Source organism: Amblyraja radiata, chromosome 13 (assembly GCF_010909765.2).
Source record: "Amblyraja radiata isolate CabotCenter1 chromosome 13, sAmbRad1.1.pri, whole genome shotgun sequence".
In the NCBI taxonomy this organism is placed as follows: domain Eukaryota; kingdom Metazoa; phylum Chordata; class Chondrichthyes; order Rajiformes; family Rajidae; genus Amblyraja; species Amblyraja radiata.
Window position 1 is genome coordinate 26,736,324 of NC_045968.1, and position 14,737 is coordinate 26,751,060.

Below are 14,737 nucleotides of genomic sequence, written 5' to 3' on the forward strand. Positions count from 1 at the left end.
GAGCGAGAGGGTTGTTCTCCTTTTAACATAGGAGCGACCCTTCTCTCCCCAATAAAACTGAATAATACAATATACAAGAGAAATCCGATTATCCATAGCACAATACGAATTTGGAGACAAATAAAATTTACTCTCAAATTAAGAAACCTATCGGTTCTCTCTCCTATAGCTAGTAATCCGTCGTTTAAACCATCTATTATCGCCAAAACGTTTACTCACTGGGAAAGAATAGGAATTAAAACGTTTGGAGATATGTATGAAATGGGAAACCTTTTATCATTCAAAGAATTACAACTTAAATACAATTTGAAAAGTAATTAATATTGTAGATACCTGCAAATTCGAGATTACTTGAAAAAACATACACAAGAATATCAAACTCTGACGTCAGATCTACTAGATGAAGGCATGAATAAAAAGGCGGAATTAAATTATTTAATATCATACTTGTATAATATTATTGTAAATATAGAGATACCTTCGTTAGATGTTATAAGAAGAGATTGAACAAGAACTATCTATAAAAATTTCTAAAGACAGATGGGATAAATATTTGCTATATGTACATAAATGCTCGATTAATGTTACACATCCTAATCCAATTTAAAATCTTACATAAACTCTATTACTCGAAAACCAAACTGAATAAATGTTTTCCAAATGTCTCCCCCATCTGTGATAAATGTCTATCTCAAGAAGCAACCATAGCACACTCCTTCGTTTCTTGTATAAAACTTCATACATTTTGGAAAGAAATCTTTGAAATCTTCTCAAAACTATTAAAAATAAAATTGGACCCTAACACAGAATTGATTATTTTCAGAACAATGGAAGCCTGCTCTGAGCTAACTTCATTTCAAAATTGTTTCCTTAACTATGGTTTGATAACGGCAAAAAAACATCTAATCAAATTTTGGAAAAATGCACCGACCCCAACACTAAAAATGTGGATCACAAGCATGTCTGAAATGTTACATCTCGATGATATGAGATTCGTTCTAGCAGGAAAATCAGAACAATTCTTAAAGATATGGTCTCCTTTCATCTATTTATTACAAGTATAATATGGTGCAACATAACTCTGGGAATTAACCGTTTCAGAACTAGGTGCGGGGTGTGGAAAGATATGAAGTAGGTATATCCCTTTTCTTTTCTGTTCTGTTTTTTCTTTTCTATTTTATTTTTTTCCTTCTTTCCCCCCTTTTTTATATTTCTTTTTTTTTGCTCTTCCTTTCTGGTCTTCTCTTATTTTCTACATCTCTATGGGTTCTTTCTCTCTATCTATCCACAAATTACCAATTGTTAACTCTTGGGGCCTACACACCATTACTTTCCTTAATCTCTTCTTCTTTCTTAGTTTCTTGCATCTATTATTATTATATTGTTAAATTTAAAACAAGAAGTTGTACACGAAATGTACTATGTTATATACCATGGTTTATACGACTGTACATTGCTTCTAATAAAAATATATATTTTTTTAATAAAAAAACTTAAGAGAGAATGCTCTGAGAATGTAGGCTTGAAAGTGAGGACATAAATACTGAAGCTTAAAGGAATATGAGAATTGAAGGAATTAAGATTAATAAAATTGAATCATAAAGGATAAACTTTTTTACCCTAGCGGGAAAATATCAAATATTAGTGGACATAGTTTAAAGCGAAAGGGGTCAAGTTTAAAGGAGATTTGCAAAGCAAGTTTCTTTTACACGCAATGTGCTGCCAGGGAGGTGATAGAAGCATTCACGACAGCAACATTTCAATGGCTTTCATATAGAAGCCTGAAGAGGCTGGGAATAGAGGGGTTTGGACCAAGTGTAGATGGAATTAATTAGATTGGCTTCATGGTACAGAGATGGTAGGCTGAAGAACCTATTCCTGTGTTAATCTATGACTGTTAATTAGTTTTATCTGTCGTGAATAATCTGTTAATTTGTTAATCTGTCATTTTCATACGTTACCCATCCACATATCTACTGTTTCCTTCTCCTCTGACTCTGTTTGAAACAGGGTCTTGACCCGAAACATCACCCATTCCTTCTCTTCAGAGATGCTGCCTGTCCTGCTGAGTTACTCCAGCATTTCGTGTCTATCTTCGGTGTAAAGCAGCACCTGCAGTTCCTCCCTACATTGTTAATTTGTTAATGGGTTCAACCAAATTGATATTGCTTTTAAATACATTGTAGTTTAGCATTAATTACGGATGTAAACGATAGTGTTGAAGATTTACAAAACGGTCTGGCCCCAGAAGTCAATAATTTTTGCACCTCCCAGTAATCTTAGCCACAGTATTTATATTTGAAGTCCACCTCCAGTTTAAATTAATAAAGTAATCAATCAATCAATCAATCAATCAATCAATCAATCAATCAATCAATCAATCAATCAAATTCCATTGGAATATTTTAGAGGACCAAGAAACCTAGAACCAAGAAGGACGTGCTTTTGTCATTCAGTTTAACCACTGCTGCAGAACTTCCTCTTCTGTGCTCTTTGTTTAAAGGTTGTCAACGAGAATTTTGTCATGTTTATGTTGAAGGAGAGACTGGGAAGAAATGTGAAAAGAGAAATTGTATTTATCTTGGTTAAACATAGAAACATATAAAATAGGTGCAGGAGGAGGGCATTGGGCCGTATTAAGTCAGCACCGCCATTCATTGTGATCATGGCTGATCGGCCCCTATCAATAACCCGTGCCTGCCTTCTCCCCATATCCCTTGACTCCACTAGCCCCTAGAGCTCTATCTAACTCTCTCTTAAATCCATCCAGTGACTTGGCCTCCACTGCCCTCTGTGGCAGGGAACTCCATAAATTCACAACTCTCTGGGTGAAAAGGTTTTTTCTCACCTCAGTCTTAAATGACCTCCTCTTTATTCTAAGACTCTGGCTGCTGGTTCTGGACTCGCCCAACATTGGAAACATTTTTCCGGCATCTAGCTTGTCCAGTCCTTTTATAATTTTATATGTTTCTATAAGATTCCCCCTCATCCTAAACTACTGTGAATACAAGCCCAGTCTTTTCAATCTTTCCTCATCTGACAGTCCCGCCATCCCAGGGATCAATCTCGTGAACCTACGATGCACTGCCTCAAACACAAGGATGTCCTTCCTCAAATTAGGAGACCAAAACTGTACACAATACTCCAGATGTGGTCTCACCAGAGCCCTATACAACTGCAGAAGAACCTCTTTATTCCTTTACTGAAATTCTCTTGTTATGAAGGCCAACATTCCATTAGCTTTCTTCACTGCCAGCTGTACCTGTAAGCCAACTTTCAGTGACCGTGTACAAGGACGCCCAGGTCTCGCTGCACCTCCCCCTTACCTAACCTAACATAGAAACATAGAAAATAGGTGCAGGAGTAGGCCATTCGGCCCTTCGAGCCTGCACCGCCATTCATTATGATCATGGCTGATCATTCAACTCAGTATCCTGTACCTGCCTTCTCTCCATACCCCCGATCCCTTCTGCCACAACTCCCTCTTAAATATAGCCAATGAACCGGCCTCAACTACCTTCTGTGGCAGAGAATTCTACAGATTCACCACTCTCTGTGTGAAAAATGTTTTTCTCATCTCAGTCCTAAAAGACTTTCCCCTTATCCTTAAACTGTGACCCCTTGTTCTGGACTTCCCCAACATCGGGAACAATCTTCCTGCATCTCGCCTGTCCAACCCCTTAAGAATTTTGTAAGTTTCAATAAGATCCCCCCTCAATCTTCTAAATTCTAGTGAGTACAAGCCGAGTCTATCCAGTCTTTCTTCATATGAAAGTCCTGCCATCCCAGGAATCAGTCTGGTGAACCTTCTCTGTACTCCCTCTATGGCAAGAATGTTTAACCCCATTGAGATAATAGTCTGCCCCCTTGTTTTTGCCGCCAAAGTGGATAACCTCACATTTATCTATATTACACTGCATCTGCCACGCATCTGCCCACTCACTCAATCTGTCCAGGTCACCCTGCAACCTCCTAACATCCTCTTCACAGTTCACACTGCTTTGTGTCATCCGCAAACTTGCTAGTGTTGCTCCTAATTCCCTCTTCCAAATCATTAATATATATGGTAAACAGTTGCGGCCCCAACACCGAGCCTTGCGGCACTCCACTCGCCACTGCCTGTCATTCTGAAAAGGAGGCGTTCACTCCTACTCTTTGCATCCAGTCTGCCAACCAATTATCTATCCATGTCAACACCCTATCCGCAATACCATGTGCTCTAATTTTAGTCACCAGTCTCCCGCGCGGGACCTTATCAAACGCTTTCTGAAAGTCTGGATACACTACATCCACTGGCACCCCTTCATCAATTTTACTTGTCACATCCTCAAAAAATTCCAGAAGATTAGTCAAACATGATTCCTCTTTCATAAATCCATGTTGACCATACTAATCCTTTTACTGCTATCCAAATGCCCCATTATTACCTCTTTAATAATTGACTTCAGCATCTTTCCCACCACCGGTCAGGCTAACTGGTCTGTAATTCCCTGTTTTCTCTCTCGCTCCTTTCTTGAAAAGTGGGATAACATTAGCTATCCTCCAATCCACAGGAACTGATCCTGAATCTATTGAACATTGGAAAATGATCACCAATGCGTCCACTATTTCTTGAGCCACCTCCCTGAGGACCCTGGGATGCAGACCATCAGGTCCAGGGGATTTATCATCCTTCGGTCCCATTAGCCTACCCAATACTATTTCTCGCCAAATGAAAAAACATTTCTGTTCCTCTACCCCCTTGGATCCTCTGTCCACCAGTACATATGGGAGATTGTTTGTGTCTTCCTTAGTGAAGACAGATCCAAAGTACCTATTCAACTCTTCAGCCATTTCCTTGTTGCCCATAATAATTTCACCCGTATCTGCTTTCAAGGGACCCACATTTGACGTTGCCACTCTTTTTCTTTTAACATATCTAAAGAAGCTTCTACTGTCTTTCTTTATATTCCTGGCCAGCTTCCCTTCGTACTTCATCTTTTCAGCCTGTATTGCCTGTTTTGTTTCCTTCTGTTGTCCTATGAAAGTTTCCCAATCCTCTGGCTTCCATCTACTCTTTGCTGTGTTATACATCTTTTCTTTTAGTTTTATTCTATCCCTAACTTCTCTTGTCAGCCACGGTTGCCTACTACTCCCCTTAGAATCTTTCTTCCTTTTTGGAATGAAATGATCCTGCGACTTCCAGATTATGCCCAGGAATTCCTGCCATTGTTGTTCCACCATCATTCCTGCTAGGATCCCTTTCCAGTCTACCTTGGCCAGCTCCCCTCTCATGTCTTCATAGTCCCCTTTCTGCATCACTGACACTTCCAATTTAACGTTCTTCTTCTCAAATTGCAGATTAAAACTAATTATATTATGATCACTACCTCCAAGCGGTTCCTTTACCTCGAGTTCCCTTATTATATCTGGTTCATTGGACAACGCTAAATCCTGAACCAACCTGATATTCCCAGTCTATCTGCATATTGAAATCCCCCATCACCACAGTGGCATTACCTTTGTTACATGCCAGTCTTAACTACTGCTGCAACTTAAACCCTACATCCGGGCTACTATTTGGGGGTCTGTAGATAACATCAATTTGTGTCTTCTTGTCTTTACAATTCCTCAACTCAATCCACAGTGATTCTACCTCATCAGTCCCTATGTCTTCCCTCGCAAGGGACTGAATTCCATCCCTCACCAGCAGTGCTACCCCCCCCTCTGCCCACCTGCCTGTCCTTTCTATAGGATGTATAACCCTGAATTTTATGTTCCCAGGCCCGATCCTCCTGCAGCCACGTCTCAGTAATCTCCACGATGAAATATCTACTCTCAGTAATCCCCACAGTCATATGTCAAGGTTCTCTTGTAAGGAAGGGTTTCCCAACAAAGGTTATGTTTTGAATAGAAATGCCCAGTCAAATCATCCTTACAAGGCTGGACTTGTATGCGCTATAATATAAAGTGAAAAAATTGTGATTGAAGTGTAATACCCTCCAGGGTCTTAAAAGACTCCTGATGTTGGGGGAGTCCAGAACCATGGGTCACAGTTCAAGAATAACAGGTAGGCCATTTAGGACTGAGATGAGGAAAAGGTTCTTCACCCAGAGAATTGTGAATCTGTAGAATTCTCTGCCACAGAAGTCAGTGGAGACCACTTCACTGAATGTTTTCAAGAGAGAATTAGATGTAGCTCTCAGGGCTAGAGGAATCAAGGGATGTGGGGAATAAGCAGGAACGGGGTACTGATTTTAGATGTTCAGCCATGATCATATTGAATGATGGTACTGGCTCGAAGGGCCAAATGCCCTACTCCTGCGCCTATTTTTCTATGTTTCTATTGTAGATCAATCACTATTGCTGATTTGATCCATGCCTGGTTTTGCTATTGCTGACCCAATTCATGATCCATGCTGGTTTTCCACTATGCCATTAGGTGGTATGTGATTAGCTTCAATATGATCTACGATGCAGAAATTTATGGAGGCGATCGTCATGGTCTCTGTATGTTGTTTGAATAAAGTACCTTTTATGAAGTTTCACAACTTATGGTTAGCACTGCTTCATACACTTTATCTCAAAATCAGCATTTCTAAAATCTTGTGCAAAATCATTGAAGCTTCTAGAAAAGAAAATATTCCTGTTAGTAAAAGCAAGTTTTAGGATTGTTTCCCAAATATTTAAGTCTCCCAAAATACCAGTTCAAAATTCACAAGTTAAAAATACCCTTAACACCAGTTTCTCCAAATGCTGTGTGTTCGCTGTCTCTCGCAAACACCAAAGAAATTAAATTAAATAAAAACTTAAATCACAGATATATCAAAACAGAGATACATACAGGGTTTCGGCCCGAAACGTCGCCTATTTCCTTCGCTCCATAGATGCTGCTGCACCCGCTGAGTTCCTCCAGCAATTTTGTGTACCTGAGATACATACAAACAGGGCCTGCACCTCTCTTCCTTTAGAGCCTTCACAAATAACAGAAAAACTTCGAAATAAATATTTTCACAAAATTAAAAACCTCCAACACATCTATATAATTAAAAGTCTCATCTTGTCTACTTCCTGTTTGCACTGTGCTTTGATTTTAGAAAAAAAACGCTACCACATATGGCTGTGATATTTCGACCATCTTACTCAGAGTCCTCCTCCGCTGCGCAGGCCCCGAGGACTTTTACCATCGAAGAAAAATAAAAGTCTGTGTTAAAAAATCTTGAGATTCTCTCTCCTGTCAATCACCGCCATGAAGGCCACGCCCCTTCTTGTGGGAGGGGGAGGGACTATAAAACCCGGAAGTGTGGGCGTGGCTCAGTCTGTCTGCAAGATGTCGAGGGAGAGGTCATGATTCTCTGTCTGAGCAGGGAAATTACAGAACACTGTGAGTATGCAATGTACTTGAATAAACGATTTGTTAGCCCTTAATGAAAATGAAATGAGTTGTTTGGCCTGCCCTGTGCTTGAAACTGCAATGGAAATGAAGTGAAAATGCAATGAGCTGTTTGGCTTGGGCCTGCCCTGTGCTTGAAAGTGTAATGGCAATGGAAGTGAAGTTAAAATGCAATGAGATCTTTGGCTTGAGCCTGCCATGTGCTTGAAACTGCAATGGCAATGGAAATGTAGTGCAAATGCAATGAGCTGTTTGGCATAGGCCTGCCCTGTGCTTGAAAGTGCAATGGCAATGGAAATGAGGTAAAAATACAATCAGCTGTTTGGCTTGAGCCTGCCCTGTGCTTGAAACTGCAATGGCAATGGAAGTGGAATGAAAATGCAATGAGCTATTCGGCCTGCCCTGTGCCTCAAACTGCAATGCAATTCGAAATGAAATGAAATGAGTTGTCTGGCCTGCCTGAAACCACTAATTTCAGCCCACAAGGCCCCTATTAGCCGAGAAACCAGTCCCTTTCCCCCAAAATGCCCCTATTAGCCCAAGAGGAGAATTTTAGCCCAAAAGGCAAGTCCAGGAAAAGTCCTGGCCTGGCCTTTCTCTGAGATTTCACAGGATTTTAAAAAAAAAGAGCCCCTTTGGCCCATCAGGCTTTTACTAGCCTGGGAGTCCCTTCGGCCCATCAGTAAGTATTCCCCCTGCAAGTATTAAGCGGCCTTTTCATGGGGCGACTTGACGCAAGAGTTAACCGGAGTTTAACATCGTGGGAACCTCGTGCGATAACAGTGCGGCATTCGTGGACCACCGTGGACCACCGTAGCGCTAACGGCAGGTAATCGTGTAACTTGGTCACTCGGGAGAAAATTCAAGAAAGTTTGAATTTCTCCAAGATTGACTTGTACACTTGTGGTTGAGTATTGCAACATTATATGAACGTAGTGGCCAGTGCGATATCCGTAATAACTCTTGCGGGTACCGTGGGAACTCCTGCGAACGGTGAACCCGGAAGCTGGGCAGAGGGAACAGAAGGTGAGTAAAAATTATCTTATGTGGGATTGAATTTAAAAAATAAATAAAAATAAAGATTTGCATCCGCATATGGACATCAACTTATTCATGAGTTATGTTAATGAGATTCAAGAAAATAACTATAATCTTTAAAAGGGACTTTAAAAGGGACTTTACTGAAAGGTTACGCATTTTTATGGTCTGTGAGAAATTTTTCACATGAACTTCTTGAGAGATACAGGTCGGAGTCCTCGGGTCCAGGGGTCCGGAACGCTACCAATCAATGTTGTACAGAGACCCGTGTAAGGAGTGAACTGTACATGCTGGTTTAAACCGAAGACAGACACAAAAAGCTGGAGTAACTCAGCGAGTCAAGCAGCATCTCTGGAGAAAAAAAGCTGATGTTTCGGGACGAGACACATCTTCAGACTCAATTCCGATTAGGCTGTCTGAAGAAGGGTTCCGGTGTTGGGGGAGTCCAGAACCAGGGTCCCAGTTTTACAGTCTACCGTGGGAACTCTTTAACTCAGTAAAGTAAAGTAGCCTTTATTGTCATATCAGCGCACAGGCAGCAGTTGACTGTTGCTCTATTCAGTTTCCCAGGGGGTCGGGACGGGACTGGAGTTGGGAGAGAAAGGTGGGGGAGTCGAGGGAGAGGAGGGGGAGACAGATGGGGGTGTCTTCATTTACTGACGGCGGGTGTCTGTCACTGAAACAGGCAGGTGAGATTTCACATCCACCTTGTGTGTGCCTCTCTCTCTCTCTCCCTCCCTCTTACACAGGCTGAGAGACTCTGCCTCTGTGAGTGTACGTCTCTTTCTCCCCCTCTCCCACACACAGTAAGACCGAGGTACTGTGCTCAGTCCATCTGTGTCTCCCACATACACAGTAAAATATGTCTCCAAATGAGCCAATTCAACCAAGGGAGGATATATATAGTGTGTGAAAAAAAAAGTTACATCATTTGTGTCACGTGTAGTTCACGATGTTCATTCAAGATTTAACGGGAATGCTCGGGAAACGGACAAGTCACTCGCACAAATAGCAGAAATGCCGAGTACCGTGGGAACTCTTTATCTACTGCCGTTATATCGTGCGAGACTCGTGCTGAACCACGACCTCTTCACTCTGGTGACATCTTGCGTCAACTCGCCCCGTGAAAAGGCCGCTTTAAACCTCACCCCAGTATTTTTCTCCCTCCCTTCATTTGCTCCCTGTGAGATCCAGGCCAGGATACTTTCCTCCTTCATTGCTGTGATCTGCTGAAAAAGATGAAAAATGTCTAAAATTGATTCTCCACCCTCTCCCTCTTCTCTCTCATAGAGTCTCTCACCTGTTTTAGGCAGAATTTCTGGCAGTTTCTGAGCTGCCAGCCCACCATCCCTGAGTGACTGAACTGCCAGCCTACCAGGCCTGAGTGACTGAGCTGCCAGCCCAGCAGGCCTGAGTGACTGAGCTGCCAGCCCAAGAATCCATTTGGCCCACAATGTCTATACTAGCACCCTGGAAACCAGTCCCTTCGGCCCAACACTTATACTAGCGCTCCAGAATGCCCCCTCCCCCCCCCACTGGCCAGCAATATTGGAATTGGTGGAGAGGTAGAATATTGCGTTGGGGGACCAGCCCTCCAGTGTGAACATGGGTCCTGACGGGTCCCACTTAGACTAGTAATCCAAAAAAGGAAAAGATGGATGTTTGGCTTCCATGTAACACACAAAAAATTCTTCAAGAGATACTGCCTCTTTGATCACAAGAGGCACTGCAAATTTACAGAGGAACAGGGTCTTTCAATCAAATCCTATTCTGCCTGGAGCATCAAATTTATCAAAATTTCTTCCAATACATTTTTAAAAGTCACGTAACAGCCTTTGCACTCATTCCATACATTTTCTCTTCCTCTCATGCAAATCCTTAATGACAGCCTCCCGTGACAATTAATTCCACGGACACATTTGTTTTGCAATTCTAATGTACATTACCACAGTTGAAGCAGTGGTTTTGGAACCACTGAGGTTCCATTGTTGCTGAAGGGTGGAGGCCTGTGACGAGTGTATGCCTCATTACTCAGGATCATTACTCAGCCCCTTCCCCCCCCTCCCCAACCCACGACTGTCTTCCTGATAGCGTGATGTACCTCTGCACCCCACACATCTCCAATCTCTCTGTTCCTCTCTACACTTGCTTTTATTTCCCTATCCTGTGTTTTTCCTCAACCTCATTCTAGCCATTCCTGGATCCAGCTGTGATTGTTGACCTTTTTCTCTTTCAGATTGCGGTGCCTCTGAACAGTGTGCCGTATGTTATTTATCACCATTGGAATACATGACATCTTGTTTCTGGCTCCTGAAAAAGGACAGGTGAACGTGCGGCTGAGGAGCTGGTGCACGGGGGAGGGATTCAGATTTTTGGACCATTGGCAAATCCAGTGAGGTCATGGATATTTTCCCTGCACAGTTCCCATTATGAATGTGAAGCTGGAGTGCCTCTCCCAAACTGATGTGCCTGTTCAAATGTATTTTATATGTTCTAATTGAATTTGCCTTAACTATTTCACCTGGAAGACTTTCAGGGAACTATGTGTTGGTATTCCTAGACTCCCTCTGCTTGACAACACAACAAAAATACCTTATCATTCACTATGAAGTTCCTGGCCAGGTTTGACTTCGCAAAATGCAACCACCTCATAGGTTCACAGTAATGGGCCCAGTACTGATCCATGAGGCACACACTCGTCACAGGCCTCCACCCTTCAGCAACAAGGTTCATGCTCTGGCAGAATTAAAGCTCACAAACCTGTCTGACGAGGAAGTTGATCAATCTGATGAAATGTTATTGACTGAAAATGTTGCTGCCTGTCCTATTAAAATTACTTCAAGCATTGTTTTTCATTTAAGGTAGACACAAAATGCTGGAGTAACTCAGGGGGACAGGCACTATCTCTGGAGAGAAGGAATGGGTGACGTTTCAGGTCGAGACCCTTCTTCAGACAAGGAACTGTATTGTTTCAATGCCAGCTGCCAGAAAAATACCTCATCCCTCCCTCCATCCAAAAATTGAATGCCTTTATCACTGATCTTTCATCCTCAGGCAATCCTACCTCCATACCTACACCCTCAATGTGCACAGCTCATGTCTACCGCCTCCCCAAGATTCACAAGCAGAACTTGCTACCACAACATCTCCGATGCTGGAAGGTACACAAAATTGCTGGGGAAACTCAGCGGGTGCAGCAGCATCTATGGAGCGAAGGAAATAGGCGACGGCCGATGCTGGGGTGAGCTCAGTCAAACAAAGAGAGGGTGAGGCAGAAGGTATCAAATTCAGGATGGTCGGTCAGGTGCTGTTAATCCCCAACAGGGTTCCCAACACTGCTATCTCTCCCGATATAATGAATCTCTCCCGATATAGCCATCAGGACCTATTTTAGTATTGATTCCACTGGTACACTCAGTCCTGTTAATATTTTTTAAAAATCAGTTCTAATTGCTTGACAATTGTTGTCTTTTGAAGTTTCAGATTTCTCAGCATGTTCCTATCCAAAGCTATCAAAAAAAATTCAGGCTCCTCCACACTGTGGGAATAATACTATTTGATTTATTAATTCACAGGAGCCTTTGGAGAAATATCTCATTGCCACACCATGAATCCCATTCATCACATATTTATCGTTGTCTTCATAATTGGAGCTAGTGTTCTGCTGTATGTAAGTTGGCATTTGCAAACACAACAAAATGTTCCAAAGCACATGGTAGGAATGTCACACGTGGAAGATGAAGCTCCCATGGATGATCCTCGTCCACTCCTGAATCCTGGGATTATGTTTGTGGAAACAACAGACAAGGTGGAGCTGAAGCCATTGGTGATGTGCTCAGTGGAGTCTACTGCTCGTCAAAACCCAGATAAAACAATCTATTTCTTCATGAAGGGGTTCAGTGACAACTTGAGCCAATATCCAGAGCCTAAATACAGACTCGTCCCGTTGCTCTCCTCAATGAAGAATGTTGTTCTTCTACCTTTAAACGCTAACGAATTATTTGATGATACTGCATTGAAAATTTGGTATCGAAAGGTAACCAATAAGAAGAAAGTGTGATGTGTTACATTTTGGGTCGTCAAACCAGAGTAGGACTTTCTCAGTGTATTTTAGGGCCCTAGGGAAGGCTGTAGAATAGAGGGAGATAGGAGTACAAGTACATATTTCACTGAAAGTAACATTATAATTGGACAGGGTGGTGAAGAAAGTTTTAGACATAAAGATAGACACAAAATGCTGGAGTAACACAGCGGGGCAGGCAGCATCGCTGGAGGAAAGGAATAAGTGACATTTCAGGTCGAGACACATCTTCAGACTGAGCGTTGGGGAGAGAGTAACTAGGGGTATGAAAAGGTTTAAAACAAATCTGAGGCGGCACCAATGACGAAGCAAAAGTGGAGTCCCCAATGATCAATTCTTGGCTGTGGGGAGGTGATAACAATGAGACATGCTGGCCTACATTAGTGAAAACATTAGGTATAGGATGTTGATGATGTTGTCGTTGCACAAGAAGTTGGTGAGGCCCCACCTGGAGTTTTGTGTTTGTTTTGATCACCCAGGAAAGATTCCATAAAGTTTGATTGAGTGAAGAAACAAGGACTAAATTATAGGAAAAGGATGGACAGGGTAGGAATTTGTTCTCGAAACTAAGGAGACTGAGGGGTGATCTTATAGACGTGTTTAATGTTGTTAGGGACATGGATCAGGTGAATGCACACAATAGGATCATGAGGTCTGATTTTCCACACAGTGAATGGTCTGTCTACGGAATGAGCTGGAGGAAGTGCTTGAGGCAACTTCTGACAGCACTTAAAAGACATTTGGACATGTACATAATAGGAAGAGTGTGCATTGACTATTTTCTTCCTGGGAGTAAGTTGACTCAGTCTCTCTGAAATTTGCATCTAAGTCTGGTCTCCCTGAAGGAAGAATGAACACACTAAATGGAGTGCAGTAAAGTTGCACCAGATTGATTCCTTGCATGGCAAGTTTGTTGTCTAACAGAGATTGAACATCTTGGGCCAATGCTCACATGAGATTAGAAACCTATCTCCCTAAAATGTCCTATATTCGTAAGGTGCTTGACAGGGTAAATACTGAGATGAGGTTCCCCTTTACTATGTGTCTATATAAAAGAGATAACTATCTCCAACTAGGACTGGACATTCAGGATAAAATTGAGAAGGAACTTCTCTCAGTCAGATAGTGGTGTGGTGAATCTTTGGGATTTTCTGCCAAATGTCAGTGAATGTTTACTGGTTGGGCATCTATAAAGCATGAATTGATACAGTAGATTTTTTAATTTTAGCTGCCGCAATATTCAGTGTTTAAAATAGATATTAATGACCACTATGCTGTCTGGATTGGATTATTTCAGTCAAAATAACAAACTGCAATGGGTGCAAAGATGATTTTTAAGGAAGTTATCAGTTCTAGAGGTTTTGAGTTATATGGAGAGGTTGGATAGGCTGTCGAGAGCGATTGAGCTCCCACGTCGGGGCGGTCTAAGCTCCCACAACGGGACGGTCGAAACTCCTGTGGCTTTGAGTTTCCAAAATCGGTCCCTAACCAGGGACTGCGGGTTTCACGATGTTAAAGTCCGCAGCATTCCGCAGGTTGGAACACCAAAGGCCGACCCCTGGCAAAGGGATCGCCCGCTCCAAGATGTTAGAGTCCGCAAGCTTCACTGTTTTGTAGCTCCAGAACTCCCAAACAAGAGGCCACCAACTCCACGATGTTCGGCTGCAGTGCAGATGTTTTTTTTGACTGATAATTTGACTGTGTTTACTGATGGCTGCAGATTAGCACTGCTGTGGAAATATGGGGGAATCTACCTGGATACTTATATTATATCAATGAGGCCAATGCCGTTTACTAACTTGACATATTTGGGGTCAACAAGGCCCTAGACTGCTTACCCGTGTGCTGAAGAGATGGTGTCAGACGAATAATCTAGCCCCCTTCATTGGCAAAGAATGCAACGGCATCTCTTTATGGATCACAAATCGGTTCTACCCAATCAATTATCCAGCTTGGAAGAGGTACTATACTCCTTGGAAAAAGAAGGATATAGAGCAGACATTCTCAGCAACGTATGGAGCACATGTCTGGAATAAGATGAATACCAATGATACAAAGAAAATCATTGTTGGAAGTGGATCATTAATTGAACATTTTTTTCAGTTGTATTGTCCAACTACATACAGAAAAGTAATTCAGTTGAATCATAGTTCATGGTGATTTATGTCCTGATGTCCTTGTTTTTAGTATGTCTAAAAGTGTGTTTTACTATGTTTAAGTGCGTTTTAGTGTGGGGGGGAGGGGGG

The 14,737-nt window shown here is 42.1% G+C and overlaps 1 protein-coding gene across 1 annotated transcript in view; it reads left to right on the forward strand.

Moving 5' to 3' along the window:
- The window catches only part of LOC116980149 (alpha-1,4-N-acetylglucosaminyltransferase-like), a 33,449-nt gene extending 19,129 nt beyond the window's left edge, over nt 1-14,320 (forward strand). The window contains exons 2-3 of the mRNA XM_033032261.1: nt 11,986-12,464; nt 14,027-14,320. Coding sequence (XP_032888152.1) covers nt 12,018-12,464; nt 14,027-14,320 — 741 coding nt within the window. The 5' untranslated portion in view covers nt 11,986-12,017. The remainder of the gene's footprint in view (nt 1-11,985; nt 12,465-14,026) is intronic.
- Nucleotides 14,321-14,737: the final 417 nt, after the last annotated feature.